Source organism: Hippoglossus stenolepis, chromosome 11, assembly GCF_022539355.2.
Source record: "Hippoglossus stenolepis isolate QCI-W04-F060 chromosome 11, HSTE1.2, whole genome shotgun sequence".
Taxonomy (NCBI): Eukaryota; Metazoa; Chordata; class Actinopteri; order Pleuronectiformes; family Pleuronectidae; genus Hippoglossus; species Hippoglossus stenolepis.
The window spans coordinates 8,707,664-8,729,890 of record NC_061493.1 but is presented as its reverse complement, the minus strand read 5'-3'; the positions used below and the strand labels follow the sequence as shown (position 1 = coordinate 8,729,890).

The window sequence follows — 22,227 nt, the reverse complement described above, 5'->3', positions numbered from 1 at the left end:
CTTCAGCACACTGATGACGAACATGTTTCAGGTCTCCATCTTCTCTTGTCATCAAACAGTGGCAGCTGCCTGTGAAGTGTTAACTCACCACCGACATGTGGATTTACAGACATCTGGTGTTTGCACGTGCATATGAAGTATTTCACCTATACACAGAACTCTCTGCATTTGGCACCGTCTTCTCGTATGAGTTTTGAGATTAAGTAGAAAGAGGATGCATTTAAATACAATACGTTATCAAGAGGAAGTGGAGCTTCAAGAAGTTGGTGCATATTCAACAGAACATTATTTTAAATGTCCTAAGAATTAACTGTTTTTTACTTACACACGAGCATTATTATGGAATCTGAATATTGCTTTTATTTAAATACATTAAAATTTGCAATGTAACAAAACTATTGGCATATGAAATTCAAACACCATTTAAATGAACAAAACATGGCTCACTTCATTTTTCTGTGACTAGTGTCAATAACACTAGGATTTTTTTTTTCTTTCTGTGCCACAGCGTTGTTTTTTTTACCCCCGCCCCCCCCATCCCATTTACACTGTTCACAGACTATCTTACAATAAGAGTGCTGAATAAAAATGAGGTAAGAAAGTGGTTTGAAGATTACAGAACATGCAGAACATGCCGAACAGCAACAAAAAAAAAAAGATTCTGTGAAAGAGGAAGTAACAAAACAAAAAACAAAAATACATGTGTGCATTTAAAAATAATCCATTTACACAGCTTTGCATCTTTGGTTACAAAGTAGGATGAATGATTTCACAGCTTCTCCCCCCAGGCCCCCCTCAGGAAAAACAATGGAGGAAACATAAGGAGGGGGGGGTGTGGCAATACTAATTCACTTTTATATAAACTACAGACAATCGAATCTTCAAATGTTGTGTGTGTGCAGGCTCACGTTTAGATTTGATGTCAACAGGAGTTATGATGCTTTATACTAAACAAAAATGTACCTTCTGGATCTGGACTTGAGCTCTGAACAGGCGATCGCAGCCAGAAAATTCGGAGTTAGTGTTAAACATTTGTCAGAATTGGTTTTGCCAACATTCTTGCCTAATATAAAGCCTTGCCCCCTGGGACATGTGGCCCATCTGCTGAACACTGTAAAAGAAAAGAGGAACGAAGTCAAAGGGCTACTGGTTTCGTGGAAATTGTTCATGAATGAAAATAGCAGCCCCGTAATAAATAAAACACTTAACAGTAGGACTCAGAAGAGCGATGCAAGAGTTGGACATGATGTGAAAGTAACGGCAGCGGTGTGGCGCTCAAAAAGAAAACAGACTCTCTCCCACTTCTTACTTTACATGAAACAGCAAGGCTAAAAATAACTCTTTACCCACCCAGTTGTCTTATTTAAAAAAATAATCACTCTTTTTTTTGACAATCACTCATTTGTCCCTTATGTGAGGTGTACTCCTCCCTTTCCACGCCCGCAGGTAGAGCAGATTTCAGGTCCAGTCGCAGGTCGTCTCCGAGGCCCGGTCCAATACAGGACGTCGTCTGTATGAGCCCGGAACCGGCGGTCGACCCGACACAATGAAACCAGCCCAACCTTCCCGGACACTCTGTCTCTACACACTCTCTCTACACACACTTCCTCTGTCCAAGTCTCTCCGTCTCTGTCTCTCTTGATGATTGCATTAACACTGGAAAGGCCCACAGTACAGATGCATACACATTCCAACACCAAATTCACACTTTCTTGCTAACTCACCCTCACGCACACACACATACACACAAGCACTGTACTTCGTGGTCAAGCTGGTGGCTAAGAAGACACAGTTTTTTTCTTCTTTTTATTTTCACATACACTAACTGTAATAAGCTGTAGAGAAGATGCTCTTTTTGCGTCGTATGGGGCAGATGCACTTCAAGCAGAGGTGACGTTGGGTTGCAGTTGTTGTTGTTGTTGGCCTGGGTCGAGCTGGGGCTGAGTCTGGAGCTGCTGGGGTTTGGGGTGGTGCTGGAGCTGGGGGTGCGACTGTGGCGGAACTTGAGCTTGAAGCGGAGGTGGGGCCTGTTGCTGGGGATGGCTGAGTCCTTGCTGGGGAGGCGTGGCACCCGAGCTGGCGGCCGGCTGGGTGGACAGCTGAGACAGCTGCTCGCTGTTGGCCAGAGATTTCAACACGGCATTCTCCCGCTCCAGCACAGAGTTCCTCTCAAACAGCTCCTTGATCTGTTCCTTCAAGACCTCCACCTCTTCACGCACTGCATACATCAGATGGCTTTTCACCAGGTCCTGAAGAGAGAAGGGAACAATGGCACGAAATGAGTCAACGGCATATAACCAGAAGACGACCAGTCACACACAGGCTGATTTATCATGTTGCAACATGTAAGAGGGAAGTTCAAGGCTACAGCTGCTCGTGTAGTCACTGGGTTAATGTGTAAAAGGTAAAAGATAAAAATGGCAGTTGAAGACCCTCAGGCTCTTAGAGCACGACAGTAAGTCAAGGCAGACATGACGGCAACATGCTTTTTATTCTTCAAGCCCAGACTCACTTTAATGCAGCAACATAATACAGAATATGTGTTAATAATCAGTTATGTTACTTTCCCTCCATGTAACTGAATACCTACTTCAGACATTGTTAATTTGAAAGAAAGACAATTGTATTTCAAGAAATGTAAGATGAAGGGTGAATGGATTACTCACCATAGCCTGTTCTATTTTATTATCAATGGCAACGACATTGGTTCCAGAGGCACTGTGGGGGGAAAAAAGACAGATATTAGATAGCAGAATTAATCAGGTTGCTAGTCTTTCCCTGGACAGATAGTAGAATCAGAAAACTCTGGAAATCATGAAAATGAACAACGATCTACATGAGCGAAAGAGTAAATAAGAAATCAGAGCTCAGTGAATGGAGGTCACAGGGGGAACAGGCCAGAGGCTGAGCTGCAGGAAACACATCAGGTCCCAGAAGGTGCCAATACAGCGTGAGAGAGAATTATCACTGGAGGTGTGGTGATAGAGAAAGAAAGAGAGTCCACACACTCCTCTACTGTCTGCAGCCATCATGGCTTCTTCTCATGACTCAGCTTCTGATCATAACTCTGCTTCTTCTCATGACTCAGCTTCTTATCATAACTCTGCTTCTTATCATGACTCAGCTTCGTCCCTCTGACTCCAACCACTATCTTTACAGGATGCGTGCACGCGGAGCGGAGCAGCGGCCGCGCGCCGTTACCTGCGGCGGGTGCGGTAGTGGGCGAGCAGCGGGGTCGCGCGCCCCGCCGGGTCCCCGGGGCAGCACGGAGGTTTGAAGGAGAACGTGCACGGCATGGCGCGGCCCGCGGCTGAGGAGACATCTGTGTCGGCGGAGAGAAAGAACCGGCGGGCCGCAGCGGAGCCGCTTTAACGGAGGGACGGTGACCGCTTTTAGAAAAGTGAAACATGAACCCACGGGCCGAGGGCGTGACGGGGGGGGCGGAGAGACGGTCTGACATGATTCCTGGCTCCGCCCGCCTCCTGCTGACCGGTGACTCAAGCAACTGTACCCTACAGCTGCAGGGGAGGCGGTATGGAAGCCCAGTGGGGCCAGTACAACTATTTAACACAGTTCATGTATCCATTCAGAAATTAGCAAACAGATGGTTGCTCCATGGCAAATATACAATAATATTTTAATCAAATAAATAAAAAAAGAAATTTGTAGATATAACATGTTATTAAATTATTCTCAAATCTTTGATACATTTGTCTCTTTAATGCTATTGCAAAGTGTGGGATAGTAATATATTCTAAAATTATAAATCAGTCAGTCAATTTATTTTCTTAATTAATGTGGTGATTGAACATATCCAATGGACCACCAAAATAACTTAATTACTCTGTAAAGGTGTAACCAAAGTCACTAGGATTCATCCACTGGACACCTTGAACATCTAGACCATATTTTAATGACATTTTATCTGAACCACAGAACCTTATGGTGGTACAACATGAACATTCAAAGAATCACCTCAGTCATTAGGATGGAAAACCATCCCCTTGTTGTATAGACCAATGCCACCATGTGGTAGGAAGGTGAATGTGGTGGAGAACCGGTTGACCAAAGAAGCCCCGAGGACAAAATGTTCTGTTCCTCCACACCATCCAATTTGTGTGTGTGAGGCCAGCGGAAGCACTCAGTTGATTTACATCAGGCAGTACGGGGGGAAGGAATGTTCCTCATACCTCCACTGCTAAGAAACACTGTCACTCACATTACTTACTTTGATCGCCGTCAGACATGACAGCGTCTAACATGAGCTACATTAGTTTCTGTGTCTCTCCCTCAGAGACCACATTATATGAACCCCCCACAAGTAGTTACATAACCAAATGGAAAAAAAAACAAAAAAAACAGCATCAACCTCAACTTCACCCTAAATGTGTGTTTAATTCAAACAAGGCGTCACTTAAAGACCCTCCCATAGTTCTCCTACCTAACAGGACTTTTCAACATGCCTGTGCCCAGAGGAATCTCTCACTCTATAAAACGCAGACACTGAGTGGAGTCTATAGGCTACACCCTTGTTGCTTCACGAGACAAAACATGCGTTTATCAACTACATCTCAACATTGTGTACAGTATTTCTTGCATGTACATGTATATATGTGGTACAGACCTGTTATCAGTCATGCAGTCATCAGTATTAACCTGCTTGAATCTGACTGAGGCCAACGTTTCATGCCTTTTTATTTAACTGTTAAATAGAGAGCAGTAGCTTTGTAATAACTTGAATATGACATTTGACATGTTTTCTAAGGATTCATATGCTCTCCACTTGATTTACATACATAAAATACATGCTTTTTTTTAGCACCAACCATTGAGAAATGAGAAAAATCAATCAATCACAACTAGTTATTGATTGATGTGTACAAAGATGGACGACACATCGCCCCTTCCTCCCACTATCCAGAAATGAAGCCAAAATATCCCAGGTATGAACAATGCCATGTTGTGCATGTGGAGCCAGAGGTCTGGGCAGTAAAGGGGGATCAAACCCACCAATAAATGCTCGACCAACCATGAGTCAGTCTCAGCTGTCAATCACGACGGTTTCCACAGTTTTTATAACATCAACTAACAAATTAAAAACACTTTCTGAAAAAGGCGGGCTTAAGACCTATACTGCAGCCAACCACCAGGTGGAGGTGGATTCAGGAGATGGGAATATACAGTTTGTAAGTTGCTGAAAGATTTCAACAGTTCTAGTCATACTTGTTTAAGTTTAAGATTGTGTTTTAAAATTGAAACTTTAATTAAACTATTTTTTAAAGATGAAACCAGGAAGTTATTAAACAAATTTATTATCAAAACAGTTGCTGATTATTTTCAGTTCTATTGTCGTCTAAGCTTTAATACAATGCTGTGTTGAAGCTAATAGTCCTAATGACCAGGACAAATCACTGAATTCCTTTAATGCCGTGAAGCATTTTCTCTGGAGCTTTTCCTCCAGCTGGTTTCAGTGGAGGCAACAGTGAGGTGGGATGAACAACAAGTGAATAACAGTAGAGGAAAACTCAAGAACCCCTGAGTGTACTGTCAGCGTCAGGACATGTGACAGGCCAGAGATAGATTTGTAACTATGGAGACAGGAAAACATCAATAACACAATAATGCTTCTCTGAGAGTGTGCAAGGCAGATTTCCACAAAGCCCTGAGCTGGATGATAAACTGTAGTTCTGAATCCTGAAGTCAAAGTGGGTAAAGACGACTTTGTTAAGTCATGATGTTTTCAGGCAGCTTCTCTTTACTTCAGCTGTAAATGTACTAGTTACCCTAAAACAAGCAGGAACAACAATCAAGTCAAAGCCATATTAGGACAACATCTGGTATTCCAAGTACAACTTCCAGTAACAACTGGCACTGGGGGAAGATTTTGGAAACCACAGCATGAGTGAGTAGTGTTTTGGAGCTCAATAGAGTGAGTGTGCCTGGCTCCTGGTGCACATGATCTTGTTTAAGCCTCTGGATCTCAAGTCCAAGTCAAGAATCTGTTATGTAGAGTAGCGTCGGACTACAAAACAAAAGCCGTTGAATGTGTGGTGAAGCCGCCTCCTCCCTTTCTCCAGCGTTAGAAAACAAACACTATAGATCTGGTGATGCAAGTTAGGTCAGGACCTGCAGGCCTCAGGGCTGGGCTGAGATAAAAAAGAATGCTAATGAGGGTTTGAACTTACTCTGCCACGGATTATGCAACCAACGCCTATGTAAACTTCACCTTGTACATTAACAGCACTGACGTTTATAAGCTCCGGGTAGAGTTTGGTTCTTTCCCCATACAGTGTTGGAGCTGTAAAGTAGGAATGTCAATAAAAAGTCCATTGGAGGCAGAAAGGTTTGTGGGCAACGGTGACTAACTCATCTGAATTGTTGTCATTCCTTGACTCTGGAAGAGCTGCTGGCATATTCAAGAGTAGCAGGTTTCCTAAAGCTACACGGGAAGAACGACGCTAAGTCTTTTCAAGTCAACCTGAGACATGATGAAACAAGTTCAGGGATTAACAGGGAAAGTCTGATCATATGTCCAAGGACAGCAGGTGCACAAGTCAGTCTAACCATGGCACCTGCAATGCAATGCCTGTCATTGTAAAGAATTAACTCTGCTCTTTATCAATCTAGATCTTGTTTTCTATCTGGGCATGTAGCTGTTTACAGTAACAAATATTTTTCACACTACAATGAGCATATATCTACTTCCATTTAATCCAACACCTCCCACTGTCAATGTCACATTACACAGCTTTGCATGCAGGAAGTTAACCAGCAGAGAATAAAAACAAGGAAGTGATATAATTACAGGCGAGCGTGCATGAAAACTCTTGTGAATTGCATGACACCGGTCGATTATAAGGAATCAGTATATGTGATCAATTGAGACAGTCTAATCACATTTATTTGCATCCGCACAAACAAAACTTAAGGAGCGCCAACAGTGAAGTAATTACTGAGTGTGGTCCTAACAAGTATGGCGGAAAAATATAATGGACAAAATGGGGGTTTTAATGTTTTCTGTCGTTGATCCACATACATTGATAGTCTGTGAGAATCCGGTTTGTTTCATGTAATCTACATTTAAAGTTAGCAGTTCTAGAGATCTAAAATTTGTTGTCAATTTGCAGATTTGTTTTGGTAGCCTTTTGCCGAAATTTTGCAAACTTGTTTGCTTTATTGCCAAACGTTTAATGATAAGATTGACTCTACTCAAGTATGTACGCTAAATATGAAGCTATCGCAGCAGTGGGCTAACTTGGCTTAGCATAAAACTGGGAATAAGTAGAAACAGCTAGCCTGGCTCTGTCTAAAGCTGAATAAACACAAATACCAGCATCTCTAAAGCGCACAAATGATCATCCTAAATCATGTTTGTATAAAAACAGAAGTGGAAAAACTACTCCATGTTATTGATTATGTACTGGACTGTTTCTGGCTGGTTGCACATAAAAAATGTAAACATGAAAATTCAACACCAATATGGTTTTGGTTATAGTACTGTAAACCTTCAATGCTTGGATCCCTGAATATTAGCAAACATGTACATTTTGTTTAAATTGAACTTGAACTCCAAAGTTTTATATACAGCATTGTAGCAGCGTAAAGCTGTGATTGGTGAGGAGGAAAGAAAAGAAAAAAAGGAGACAGAAGAAAATAACATTCTAGAAAAGGTCCTCTGCCACGTACATGTGCCAAGTGAGCCACAAGGATTCCCTGATGGGGGGGGCTTTTATTTTGACAATCTGGCACGGTTCCACTTTTGGAGCCGTTAGTGAGGCTTAACAATCATATTACGATAAACTTACTGTAGAGTTAAATACTTTATAGGGAGATTTAGATGACACAAACATTGCTGTCGACAGACATTAGCATATGAAATGAAGGTTTTCTTTATATACATACTTTACTGTAAATATCATTTTCTAAACATTGCGGGAGAGGTTTTATTACATAGCCGACCCTCGTGGAGAGCTTTCGTCAAGAACGTAATTTCATGTATGACTTTTTAAAAACTACGAAGAAAAGGACCTGTAAAACATTCATAGTGGATTTCTTCTTTTGCCAAAATATCACTTATATTTAAGCAAATGTCAGTTTTTTAAGTCTTCTATGACTTAATCTGGTTGGTTCAAACATGATCCCAAATAAAGCTGAATAAAATAGACTTAGTAAGGGTCAACTCCTGAGGCCATTATCAATATCTGCCAAACACAGTCTTAAACAAAGCACTGGTTATCTCTGCTTCCATGGAAACAAAAGCAGCCCTTGGCAGAACAGTGAATCCACAACAGCAACACACAAAAAAAAGAAAAGAAGTGAAGCATGGGGCTCATATCAGCACTGCTGGTGCCAGTTCACTAGTACGGTGCCTCCTGAGAGTGGAATTGGAACTAGCCAAACATTGAGAGTGAATTAAAGTCAATCAGATATTGTGTCTGGAGGCACTTGTCAGTGTAGATAATGACATCACAACGTTGATTTACCTGTTTGCAGCTGGGGCAGCAAATGGACAAATAATTGCGTGTTTTATGTGTGTGTGCGTGTAGTTCTCGGTGACTGGTGATGGTGTGTAAGCTGTTCATTTCTCAAAAATCTGTTTCATTTCCTGTCACTCGGATATGGTTTCCAGTGCTTCCCTTTTCATTTTTGTAAAAGGCACTATGCATACGTTCAGGCTCATTATACAGCGACAGGGTGAGAGTTTTTACATGTTGGTGTCTGTGTGAGTCCACGTACTACAGGGTCTTCTAGCCGTGTAATAATCCAACATGATAAATTTGAAATGTAATTGAATAAAAGTTGTTTGACAGAAAGTGGTGCACAAGTTCTGTTTTGAATAATGAACAACTACTTTTTACTTAATGAATTAACAGGGACTAACCTCTCCACAAGGGCTTAAACAAACATTAACAGTCATATGACCAGACATTGTGTGTCTGGTCCGCTTTATTACATTATTTCAAGTGAGAATTCAAGCGAATTATAAACCACAAGAGCCTGTTTTAAAATTACTCCCTAAACTACTTCCTACTTCAGCTGTGATCATGTCATTTTAATTTTTGTTTTAAGCTTTTCTTTGCAAAGACCAGTTAGGATATGCATACTGTGTGAATTCTTTGTTTGCGATTCCAAATACAGGTATCGTAAATTAGATAATTGGGTTAAGAGCTGAAACGTTTAGTCAATGAGTGGATTAGTTGATCAATAGTGGCTGGTTGCACCAACTGGTCTTATGCCTGGTCTCAAGCTAAGTCTGTAGTAACTTGGTGTTATAAGTCCAACCTCACAGTTACGCCAGTTGCACCTTCTTCTTCTCAACAAGACCGGTCGTAAATTTTAGGGCAAGTCCGTAGCAGGCGTTAAGACAAATTTAAAGCTGCTTTTAAAGTAACAAGTTTAGACCTCAAATTTATCCTCAGATAGTTTTTTTATTAATCAAAAACTCCACCCACTCTCCAGTTCCGTTTGCATCATGATTTCTAAGTTGTTTTTCATCAGTTAGGATTTGACTGGTGCTCATTTAATGACTTCATCGTCCTCTCCACCAGTAAACCAACTCCTCACATTATCATAAGAGTATTGGATGGAATCACATTCATTTCCATTTCTTTCGTAAATTTTCATAATAGTCAATTAAAAACGTCAATACCGATATATTATTAGCTAATATATGGTTAATATGACTCAATATATCTTAGTTCAGTTTCACCTTCACTGTAAACAGAATTTATTTTGGTTTTGGACTGTTGGTCCAACAACACGAGTAATTAAAAAAACTTCCCTTTGAAAAACTTTGATAAACAGTTTCTTTTGAAATTTTGGACATTTTTTGACCAAATGCTCTCTTGATCCCTCACGAGGAAAGATAAGATGTTGTTGTGGAAAAGGGATTTCTGGACGACCTTGCATAGCTTTCTGCAAGATAACCGTTAGCTGCGCCCGTTATTGGATTAAACCTGTTTACAATCTGTTTAACTTTCTCCATTTGATTGTTTGTCTCCGCAGCCCAAGATCTCAGCAATTACACTGGTGCATAAGACGTTAGAGATGTGTCCAAACAAATGGAAATAAAACCAAGGCTGTAAACAAACCCGGATTCTGAAGCGGCACAGGCAAAATTATAATGTTACAAAAAGAGGCAGTCGAAGAAAAAAAAAAAGACGGAGAGAGATTGAGAGAAAACAGGAGTGAGAGAGAGAGGGAGAGAGAGGGAGAGAGAGACAGAGATATGGCTGAGAAGACTATTGGCCAATCCTGTGCTTGCTGCCAGGCTTTGTTTCCATTCTCAATCCATGCACGTGTAGAAAGCAAGGCTCACTGCTACTGAACACAGCACACGTTATTACACTCTTGCAGGCCTGTCCAGTCCATTCCAGTATAGTACGGTACCTATCACTGTGAGCCTTTGAGTCTCTTAATCTGCTGCCAGACTGGAAGGCCTGGTAGAAAGCCTTGGAGGGGTTCCTGTGTCACATTCAGGGAAAGGGAGAGACGACAGAGATAGGGCAGAATTGAAACAGCGAAAGAAAAACTGAAGTTATGATTCCTAGAAATGTTTCCTGACGTAACTTCATTCCACCGCACAAAACCTGTTGGCTTGGATTGGCTGGAGAAAAAGCTCTTAGGTTTCACTGCTACATATAGGACATTCAATCAGCGAAGCAAAGGGGGAGTCTTGACCTAAACACAGGAATGTGTGTTCAAAAGGTGGGGACAGCTTCATAAAGTTTTAAGTCCTCCCTTAGGCCATTCACCTAAAGTATGGTGGCACTTACCCATGTTTAAGTTGTTTACAAAATACAAGCTGAAAAAAAAGAGGGAAACTGCTGACAGTTAAATTTTTAAATACCCTTGCGTCTTAGCATCTATACTGCAATTGATAAGCTACACGTATATGATGTTCCATGCCAAAGGAAGTATGTTGGGAAGGGGAGAGGAAACTCCAGTCTGACCCCTACACACACTCTCGCATACACATACACACACTCACTTTATCTACACCCAGCTTGTGCCTTTCAAAACGTAGTGCTTTTCTTCGGGATTATTCAAACAAATGTAAACGCACACTGACATGACCATATGCACACAGAGGAGTGAGCCAACACAAAGCTCTTACACACGTACATACACACATACATACACACAGAGCGAGAGAGAGCGAGAGAGAGAGCGAGAGCAAGAGCGAGAGCACAGGGGAATTGGGAATTTGATTTACAGCATGTGTGTGCACATTACAGCAGCCAAGGCTCTTTTCCTAGAAATCTGTGGCACAAACTCCCTTTGTCACATTACCTCATGACTAAACACTCTCACATCCTCCTCCCATGCCTCCTGCTTAATTTTACTCTGCGGGCAATGGCGCAAGAAAAACCTCTGCACGTGTGTAAGCGCACACCTCCACAGAAAAGCCTCTGTTTTTTGCCAAGGCCTTAACTCTGTGTGCGAGCGAGTGAGCAACGGGCTGAAATCATCGAGGTCAGATGACTTGGAGTCCAGCAACCTCTTCATGAAAGAGGTAAGAACTGGAGGAGTCATCATTCCCTGTTTTCAAGTAGCAAACACTCAGCTCTCAATGGTGCTCTTTGTAACTCTAAAATGAAACATGTCAATATCCATCTATGAAAGCACCTCTTTGTAAACCAACTAGTCAGTGCGTTCGGCAGTGTAGCAGTTTCCCCCCATAAACCCCAGAGTATGGAGTGTGAGGCGGACAGAAAGAGGGAACACATAACAGCAGAAAAAGTCCCTTTTCTTTTTCTGAACCACTCTCTCAGAGCACATAAGCTAACCTGACAGAAACTCCATAGCTGGCTGCACATGCTCAGGCTTTGCCCCGAAAGTACCCTGAAGCAAAAATTATAACCTGACAGCAGAAGAAAATAACCTTTTGGTAAATTCTTGCTGGTTGCTATCACACATCTCACCACAGCATGACACATGGCTTTTCCTGCAGTGTGCCTGTGCTACAAACCAGCTGCTGCGTCAAAAGTTCAGGTTCACGGTTATTTCCTTATGATAACCACACAAACTCATTGAGCACATGAAACCCCACAGGAGCCTTAATTGATGAACCGGGGAGGAGGGTTGGAGGAAAGAAGTAGAAATGAAGAGGAGAGAGGAAAGTACACAGAAAGTACACGTCAAAATAGATTTTTACTTTTGCGTTATGGTGTTGTGGTGACCTCAAGCATGTGCTACACTTGAGGCGATGGAGATACCATATGAAAACAACAAGTATTCAGTCCAAACCCTCTCATTCTACTGTGCTGGGGCAAATGGGCTGAGGGATGATTAAAGCCCCTTTTCCACTGGTCCAAAAAGATCTGGCTTCTGTCTGCAATGGGAATGGATACAATCGGCTTTTACTCCCGTGTCAAAAGACTTTGCAGACACAGGATTTTAATCGGCTCTGGCTCTGATCCGCAGCGATGCAAACTAGACACCCAGGTGAAAACGCTAATTTGGCAAGACAGCGCCTTTGTGACATCGAACATGACGCACTGGGGAACCGAACAGAAAGGCAAATTCCTCTACTGGCAATGGGAAGGAAGCCAATCGCGTTTTTAGCAGGTCTAGTCACATTCACGTAACCTGCATATACCTAATTATGGAGTAAAGCAGTATAACTGGATACTGTAGAGACAGTCAAGGGAGAGGTTATAAAACTAAAATGCTCTCAAGAAATATGTTTTAGTCCTGTGTAAGAATAATCTCAGTCCATAGTAAAACATACATATCACATGACCCTTCACAGGTCATGCCCATGCTGGTGTAAACTGGAAGCCAATTGTTTCTTTGCTGTAGGCTGCATAGTTGTAGAAAATAATACAAATAAGAAAAAGCAATGGTGAAAAGAAAGAACAAGGAGATCTTTTCTTGGACCAATGAAAAGGAAGAACTTTTGCTGAAAGTTAGGGTTCGCAACACTTTGCTCCTGCCCCTGGTAGTCAAGTCACAACTAATAAGAACCAACCAAGAAGGAAATGTTGGTGATTGTTTACAAAAGTCTCAGTTCCTGTACTTCTAGACTGAAATGCTGACCCGGACTTTTCAAAAATAAAATGGGACCAGTAGCATTTCCAAAAGTCCCTGTTCAAGAGCTGTAAAACTCTTAAGTAGTGTGGATGCCAGGCGTAAATATAGTAACCATAATCAATTTAAAAACTAAAACGTATGAAACAGTTATGATGTAGCCTAAACGCTCACTATTGCTGCTTTCGAGGCTTCAGGTTCTCAGCACCATCCATCCATCTGTCACAGAGCAGAAGTAGGTCAAAAATATTTAGATTCCAGCTGCCCTATGGGAGTTTCCTTCAGCGGGTTATGGGTTGCAGGCTGGGGAGATGGAGTACAGGGAGCACCTAGAGACACTGCTTGATTACTGTAAGGCCACTGGGGGAGAGATTAGCATATGATGAGTGCCAGGGACAGAAAGATCTTTACCGCTATGACGACCGCAGGAACCTTGTTCAACTTCTGGATCGTGGGCCATAGTTCTCCATAGAGTCCATACTTGCTAGGAATTTATGGGGGACTTCCAAGAAGTATCAGGGTTTAAACTAGCTGACACAAGCTGCTGTAGTGTGTAAACAATACATTAAGGCTACAAGCCAGCATTAAAATACAAAGACTGAGAAGACCAGCCACTATTTTCAACAAACAATATACAGCTAACGTCCCAGAACAAAAAACTGGAGAGCTAATGTGAGAAACTGAGGTAGCGAGATAGAAAGTTAGAGAAACTACAGTGAACCTTTCACTTTATTTCGCAAATTCTTACTGTGTATAAAACAAGTTTTGTAAAAGGTTATTGTTTTTTCAGTCTGAGTGTCAGTTGGATCTGACAACTACACATCTGGAATTGAAAAATAAAAAATCTGGGGGTGAGGAGTGACAAAGAAGTGAGCTTAGCAGACCTCTGTAGTCTGGTCCCTCCTCATCTCAGCTGCGTTAGCCGCTATAAGCATAGCACACTTTACTCTTGAAACACACTGCTGAACATAGGGTTGCATTATGGGTACTTTAGGTGCCAGGTTTTAAAGGAGGAAGAATGTGTGGAATGAAAGATATGATATCTCTAGTACTGCTGCATCAATGCCGTTTCTTTGTTTGTTTTACTGTCCATTGTGAGTCTGACAGTGTTAAAGGAGTACAATGCTAGATTAGTGGAGTAGTATAAGCACAAGCATGATACAAACATCTTGTTTTTCTGCTGTTTTCAACCCCCCTTTCCTGCTCTGGATTCCTCCTTCTCAACAGAAATATTGTGGTTGTATTACAGCTGCAAGTTATCCGCAAAGACAATGACTTTAATCCTTCTTTTGGCTCATCACAAGAAAAAATTGCTTTTTAATCTGTTGTTAATATTTGTCTGATTTGCCTAATCTTTGCACTATTTGACAAAAAGTGCCAATGTGCAAAAGAGGCTTTTGGTGTTAGGGCCTACTAGTCTCCATACATACCAAATAAACTACATTTATAGGTAAATTAATATATTACACATTAATTTAATTTTCGGTTATTGTTCAAACAACAGGTAAGTAATTGAAAGAACACAATTGAAGAAATGCATTTATGCTGAAAAAACCTATGTGTAAGAATATGTTTCAGATTTTAAAGAATACTAAATGAATTTATAGAAAGTTAATCGTAAGTTATTATAATAACAATAAGTTGTTTCTGCCCAGTGAGTGAAAAGCCAAGACAGTAGAAATATGGGGTTCTTAGTAATCCTTCACGTCACATAAGTGTCACTTTCCAAAAAGCCTGATAACAAGGATATTCTCAGTTAGCTTATCTACAGTGCAGCACATCCCCAGTTAAACAGGCCATTAAAGTCTTGGAGTTGATGTTCTTCTGAGAACAATGGAGGGCCTCCATACCCGAGGTGGAGGTGATGACTGAAGCAAATCCCACAGATACAGGCTTGAAAAACCTTTTTTTAAACTTTCTTTTTTAAATAGCTTTAGGGCTTAGAGAACACTGGGTTCACAGATGATGAAAAAGTGGACAAGTGTACACAGAAACACATACCATACACAGTGAGTGGTTACAGAGTTCAGGGCAGGAGCAGAAGATGACTAATTATACTACTGCTATATTCAGTGCTTGTGCACAGATCCTCGATTTGGTGCAGTGAAGTATTACGGCATTAATGGTGGCAGGCCAGGTTTAGAACTGTGATTAAGATAGGTGTGTACTTCTACCCCTGTGAGGCACTCTGGATGAAGTGTGCCCACAACAAGTCATATGATATGACCAGAGAGCCTCATTGCGGAAGCGGGGAGTGAGCTAAGGAATATTAAATGAATAGAAGGTGGCAGTGTGAGGGGCTGACTGAAAACAGGATGTGGAAGTACGCCAGAGGTCACGGAGGGGAGGGAAAGACCCTGTGGTATATGTTGTCTCTGTGTCACTCTCTCTTCCCCTCACCTACACCCACACAACTCCGCCATGACTAAAAACGAATAAACTGGCAAGTTTGTCCAAAACTATTGCACGGCCACGCAGCTTTCCTCAGAGAGAGCCCCACAACCCACCCATCCGCAGCATGGATAGTTTTGCAAGAGCACAAGCTGAGTCAACCCATCCCCTTTTAAAGACACACCCCTCATCCACCCACACAGAGACAGTCCCTCAATTCACAGTGGCACTAACTGCTCGACTTCATCACAGATCTCGCCCCCCCCGCCCCTTCACCTCCTGAGGAGTACAATTTTACATAAGCTCCCGATATGCAGGGCCAATAAACCATTCTACCCCAGCATGACTACGGTTATACACAGACCACAGATGCATTACATTCATGCAAATTATCCAGCAAAAATCAGAGCAACACAGACATTATGACAACCCAACGATGTTATTTTATGCCCTCAGTTGTTGAAGCAATCTGGGAAACATTAAGCTGAGCAGATGATATTCAAAGTATGAGAACATCAAATTCAATCTTGAGTCCATCTCTGTTTTGGGAAAACTACAGAGTGCAGGATCAAAGGGACGAACATTAGCTCCTACCAAATGGCCGAGAGTTTGTTCCAGGTTGTGGAACTTATTTGAAGTCCTCAACCTTTTAAATCATGAGCGGCTGCATGTGTGTACATATACAGATGATATATTTTAGCTGCTGAAGTCGTCCATTTGAGGATAAAATGTGAGTGTTTTTGTTGCGTGGTGTGTGTGTGTGGTGGGGGGGGTGCAGCAGGAGACAAAATAAACAGTGGTGTGGAAATTAAGAGAGACAAAGAAAAGAAGCTGGGTGGGAGGGAGGAAGGGTTGTATGGAGCATAGCTCACATGCCTGCAAGTCACTCTGCAGCTTCCTCCACCTACTGAACGTACCACAGTTGCTGCTGCAAAGAAATGTCATTCAGCACCTAATCTGTACATGAACAACTGCCCTGCCTTGTCTGTCAGTCAGTCTGTGGGGTGGTAGGTACAAAGCACTGATGCTGCACCATTGGTAAGAAATGAAAACCCCATCAAACAACAGCTAATGCCAGCTCGGGTGGTGAGTGAAGAACAGAGGGAGTGGGTGTGCCTACTATATACATCCAAAGGGCCTACACAGGATATACAGTAAGCTTGCATTGCAAAACAAAAGGGCCACAATGTGACAACAAGCACAGTTTGGCGACACACCCCACTGTCAGGGCGCTTATCGGCACAATGTGGGCACAGTGGAAAGACTACTGCTCAATGTCTGATAGTGCTCGGCTGTCGTGAGAGACCCCCTGCTCTTATCAGCCTGGGAGCTGGGTCTTCTCACAAGCAACACATAGGTACTATGCAGCCTGAAGTCAGGAGCACTGTCACAAACATGAATACTGTAATGAAATGTATTTGTCTTTACAAATTAAGACACCAAAACGAGTATGTAATTTCAAAATAAATAGTTTGCACCAAGAAAAAAAATGAACTTTTAGGGAATAAAGTGACTTTTCCATCGATTGAGGTGTGATATGAGACAAAGATACCATGTGAGGTAAATAGTAAATTCTTGTCTTTAGTCTGTTGATTTGACCCACTTATCAACACGGTCAACGTTTGAGACAAACAGTGGTCTAAAGTGTCACAGTTGCATCTGACACAGGTGATGGATTTTACACACAGAGTACAAACAGGAAGCTTCCCTGATGTGCTCATAACAAACTGCAACACATCTAAATCATGTCTATTATGCAACAACATGTGTAGTAAAGCAGAGCCAGTGTTCTGCAGTCTGCATATCTGGTCCACATTCTGGTTATCTAAAAGACTGTAAATGGAAACCACAGAGATTTCAGGCACTGTGTCATTTCCGCTCGTGAGTGGCATCCACTACAAGTGAGACAAAGAGCTGAAACTCAGGAATTGAGAGAAAATTAGATTGGAAAGGAAGCAAATGTCATATTCCCTAACTGACAGCAACACAGTGATAACATGTCTTATTATCCATATGTACTAGAGTGTGGAGACCCAACTAGTCAGGCAGGATTTTTTTCTGTCACTGTGCGTGCTTGTAATCGGGGAAAACATCGGGCTTTAGTCAGATTCAGACACAAAAAAAGAATGTCTGTTGGGTTCAGGTCGGTCTTGGCTAATTTTCTCTCATGCTCGGCCGAGGTCTGACTGAAAATTGTGGCCGGAGCCGTTCTCTCCAATGTGATACATGAAGTTAATAATCTTTTTATGTCAAATTTAAAGCTCCAACAAGGACCTTTTCATCTTGGTTGATTTTGGCGCCTCTGTGTAGTGTTTCCACTGTCACCTGTCGTAAAAACCTATGTCCAGACAGCATGAGCATTTGTTTTGGAAAGAGTGAAAAGAAGACACATGTACGGAGTTCAGGACGCACAACAAGAAAACTCTGCGACACTGCAGCTCTCTTTGGATTGCTTTTACTGTAATTATATAACAAGAAACAAGGACTGCATCAGTTTATATCCTCTTGTCAGACCACTGTCTCTCTCTGCTCCAAATGCAGACTGAGAGAGCGATTCCTGGGTAAACGAAACAAAGCGCGACAAAGGGGGGGGGGTCAAAGATCAAAATACTTATAAAAATAAAGATTCTGTTTTGTGTTGTTTCCTCTCCCTCCGCCTAACAAGAGGCTTTTCCAGTCCACTGCCGTAAATCGGTGCTCTGACCTCGCGAGTAATCCGTCACTACCACAGACATTGTTAGTAGAAAATAGTTTATAAAAGAAAAAAAAATCTCTCCCTGCTTGTCTCATTTGCTGTTGTAGGTAATAAAGAGGCAGCAATATTAAAATAAGACCGTTTCATAACCAATTAAAAAAAAAAATTGTAGGTGCTTTAAATTCCTACACTTATACCATGTCTTCTATGGATTATTTTCACATTTACACACTGATCAATCCAAAGGATCATTACACAAAACATACTACCCTCAATAAAAAGCTAGTCAGCAGGTTTTTCTTACTCTAAAATCCTCTTTAAAGACTTTCCTCAGGGCCACCTGATGTGGCAACAAGTGGAAACCATGATATCATACAAGTGGCAACACAAACCGAAACACTCTTCTCTGTGTTTGTATTACAAAGTCTTTTCCACAGCAGGAGCTAATTTATTAAAAGGTCAGGCATGCAACACGTTCGCAGAGTGGCCAGGAGAAGCCCGAGAATAAAACAGAAAGCTGAGTGAACTCTACACACACTGAACAACCAGCAACGCATGGTTGATGTGTGCAGCCAAGGCCGTCACATCCGACACTGTCCTGGAGGTGACAGATAAGTGGGAGGGCAACAACGCTGGAGACATGAGACCTGCAACAAAATGCTACAACGCACACACACATCCTCACACAAAGGGAATGACGGCATGACGTAGGTCATGTGTGTGTTTAACAAGCTGTTGCATGCGCTGAGGAAGCCACAGGTGTTTTCCTCCACTGTGCAGCACTCCACTTGCTCCTTTAGTAACTAATGAGACTATACATATTTTTCATTTCCTTCTTTTGTGTTACTTTTCTCTTCCCTCTACTCACACGCTTCCCCCATAACTTCCTTTAAGGTCCATCTGAAAAGCTGAATGACAAACACTACATAAGCCATTGCCTTAACTATGGGTTTCTACATTCTTGGGATCAAAGCAAACAGACAAATCATGTCAGCTGTAACAACCCCCTGTTCACTGACACTGCCTTACACTGTCTGTATGCCATTGTTCAAGTTGTGTGTGTTATTGATAACACATATGATGATGATACTGAACAAAGAGGAGAATTTTCTAACTGTAAACAATAAGATCTTGAAAATTGTTACCTGTCCTCCTCCCCGTCGACAGGTATGTGGATTCCAAACAGGCTGTTGACAGCTGGAGTGGTGAGCTGCAGGCTTTGAGGCATGAGGGGCTTCACTGGTTCTTTCCCAGAGACAACAGGAGACTGTAAGTTGATGAGACCCTCTGACTTCCTTCCACCACCCTCCACCTGTCCAAATCCAGGTGCTGGGAGACCCTGAGCCCCCAACACCAGTGAAGTCTTATTGTGGGGTATCAGACCCAGAGGCAAACTGGAAGCTGTCACATTTGGCATGGCTGCACTGGAGGTACTGGGCACAGCGGCGGGCACAGTGGGGGGCACACTGGAGCTCACTGCCATGACAGGCACATTTTGTACACTGGAGGATGCAGGGTGGAGGCCGTGGGGTTGAGGCTGTCCAGCGGGGGCATACGGACTCACAGTCTGCTGCTGGAGAATGGATCCACCAACCAGTATGGAGCCTCCGACACCTCCCATTCCAACAGTCTGCTGCTGCAAGAGGCCCGGAGCTGGTTGTCCAGTGGTTAGGGATCCCCCTCCTGCTCCAACAAGATCTCCAACCTGACTTGGCACAGGCGCCCCTCCAGAGGTTGGAGGAATGACTGAAGCAGGCCCTTGGCTCCCAGGCTGCAACCCGGCTGAGAGGCCGGACACTGGGAGGGACTGGCTGGTGGAAAGCCCAGGCTGCATGGAAGCAGTCTGTTGCTGCTGATAGTACTCCGTCTGGTTCTGCAACAGTCCAGATGACTGGCCGGTCAAGGGGTGGCCAATGGGAAGCTGGTGCTGCTGTTGCGGAGGAGAGTAAGTGCTGGGCTGGGCTGTGGGAGGCATGATGGAGGTCTTTTGGATGATGACACCAGATTGAGGCAAGCCATTTAGTCCGACTGGCAGCACACTCTGTGGGGCAGAGGGCTGGAGACCTCCCACTGTTTGCTGAGCCGGGACAGCTGTAGGTTTGCTGCTGGAGAAAGCGCTCTGCATGGCCGACGCACTAACTACCTGTTGTCGGGCGATGAAGTTTTGATGGTGGCTTTGCTGTTGCTGCGGTAGTGTCTCCACTGAATGCATGCAGGATGATGGGAGTGAAGGATCTGCCACGGAGCCCAAGCCCTGACCTGAGGAAAGCACAGAGACCCCCGTGAGGCTGAGCCCGCTGTCTCTGTCTGCAGCAGGGTCCAATGTTGCACTGGCATGCCTGATGCTGTCTATAGTCCTACCAACGCCAGAGCCGTCAGAGTCTTTCTCATAAAACTCTGTGCACGTCCACCGGCCTCTCCGGAAGGGTTCTCCAGTACCGTGATCGAGCTTGATGACCCTGAAGCGTGAAGTGCAACTCACCGTGGAGGTGGCAGGAGGAGGAGCAGCAGCTGAACTGGTCACTGCAGCAGGTTGGGATGTGTTTGCTGACAAGCTGGAGGCCGGAGCAGGCTGATGATGCCCTGCTCCTGGCTGAGGGATGATGGGTAAACCAGTTGTGACGCCGCTGCCCTGCGGCTGGTGACCACCTTGAGCTGAGCCCGGCACTTTTCGGAACTCCCCTATGGAAGCGCCTGACAGCGCAGACAGGTGACCGGCTTGAGGTATGTGAGATGGGGCCACAGCGCTGATCGCCTCCGGCTCTCCGACGTTGTTCAGCGCTTCTTCGGACGAACTCCTGTCACACGCAGGCTCGTACTCGGCCCGGGAAACGTCGTATATCTCCGACGACACGTCCTCAGTCCGGGACTCGTCCGGGTCGTCCAGACTCTCCGTGTCGTCCGCGGCACCTATCGCCGCCACCTGGGCCTGAGTCACACTTGTGATCTGGAAGCAGCTCTTCTTCTTGGCCGGCATTTTCGACATATTGAGAGCCGGATTCCGAGTCCCCCGTATGGCTATGTTTATCCTCCGCGGAAAAGGGACGAGCTGGTTGCAGCTGGAGCAGCTTAGATCATGTTAAAGAGCACACTTTCATCTATTTTACTCAACTGTAATCGAGATGAATCTGCGCCATCCCTCTTCCTCTCTCGGTCTCCTGTTTCGTTTCATGAGCTCATAGCGCAACGCCGCACTTCGTGTCGTCTAGTCCGGCGGATGCGAGTTCAGACGCCGCTACCAGCCGCCCGAGCCAGCGCCTGTGCGGGGATCGAGCCGAGGGGTGTAGGTGGGTCCGGGCCGGCCTGCTAATATCCCGGCTGTGCAGTTGTCAGGCGGCCGCTGTCGCACAGTGTGTTGCCCAGCTGCAGGAGCTAGTAGAGGCTGAGGAGGGCCCGCAGCCCTCCACTCACAGAGCTAGCTAGCAAGTCAAGCCAAGTGGCGGCTGCACACTCCCCCTACGTCGGAACAAGTATGCGAGACATCTTCCAGAAAGCAGTCCGTCGTGCCCGCACACTTCCCCGGCTGGAAGTCCTCCCGTTTGGGCTCCGACGGTGAAGCTGGCTGCGGTCGAAGGAAGGAAACTGAGTTAAACCTCACGCTTTGAGACAAAACGAGGATCTAAACAGCGCCCACAGTCACCTCCCTCCCTCAGTCACTACTGACAAGATGGCTATGTTGTATGCGGCCGCGCTGAATCCTGGGTAGGCGGGCTGCGCAAGGGTGGTTACGTGCCAAACGTTTGTGAATCGCCCTTCGTGCTGCCTTCAGGGAACCGTTTGAAAAACGTAAATTTCACGCAACCACGAGGAGAGTGATCACATTTGTATAGACTGTATGTTGTATATATAAAATTATAAAACTGATAGTGTTAAGTGCACTTTAATCTTTAATTCATGCTTCTGTGGTGCACAGTCCTAAATTAATCTTCCATGTAAAATGTAACTACAACACAAATCAAGGGTCAGGTAGAGTTCCAACATACAAAATTATCATACTGATAATTGAAATAAAAAAATGTTTTTAAAGTGTGTAATGGGCAACAAGAGCTGCTGATACTTCAAAAAAGAAATGTTAACTAGGGCTGCGAGCAGTACTGTGTGGCCCGAAA

General features: G+C 43.7%; 1 protein-coding gene across 2 annotated transcripts; it reads right to left on the bottom strand.

Moving 5' to 3' along the window:
* Window positions 1-337: 337 nt before the first annotated feature.
* LOC118117293 (TSC22 domain family protein 2) lies at window positions 338-21,799 on the bottom strand. 2 transcript variants are annotated; one of them, XM_035169408.2, is made up of 4 exons: window positions 19,264-21,799; window positions 10,390-10,464; window positions 2,667-2,718; window positions 338-2,249 (listed from the first exon to the last, which is right to left on the bottom strand). In XM_035169408.2, the coding sequence occupies exons 1-4, from the start codon at window positions 21,102-21,104 to the stop codon at window positions 1,881-1,883; spliced, it is 2,337 nt and encodes a 778-aa protein (XP_035025299.1). In that variant the 5' UTR covers window positions 21,105-21,799; the 3' UTR covers window positions 338-1,880. The 2 variants fall into 2 exon arrangements, with proteins under 2 accessions (XP_035025299.1, XP_035025300.1); XM_035169409.2 differs by lacking the exon at window positions 10,390-10,464.
* Window positions 21,800-22,227: the final 428 nt, after the last annotated feature.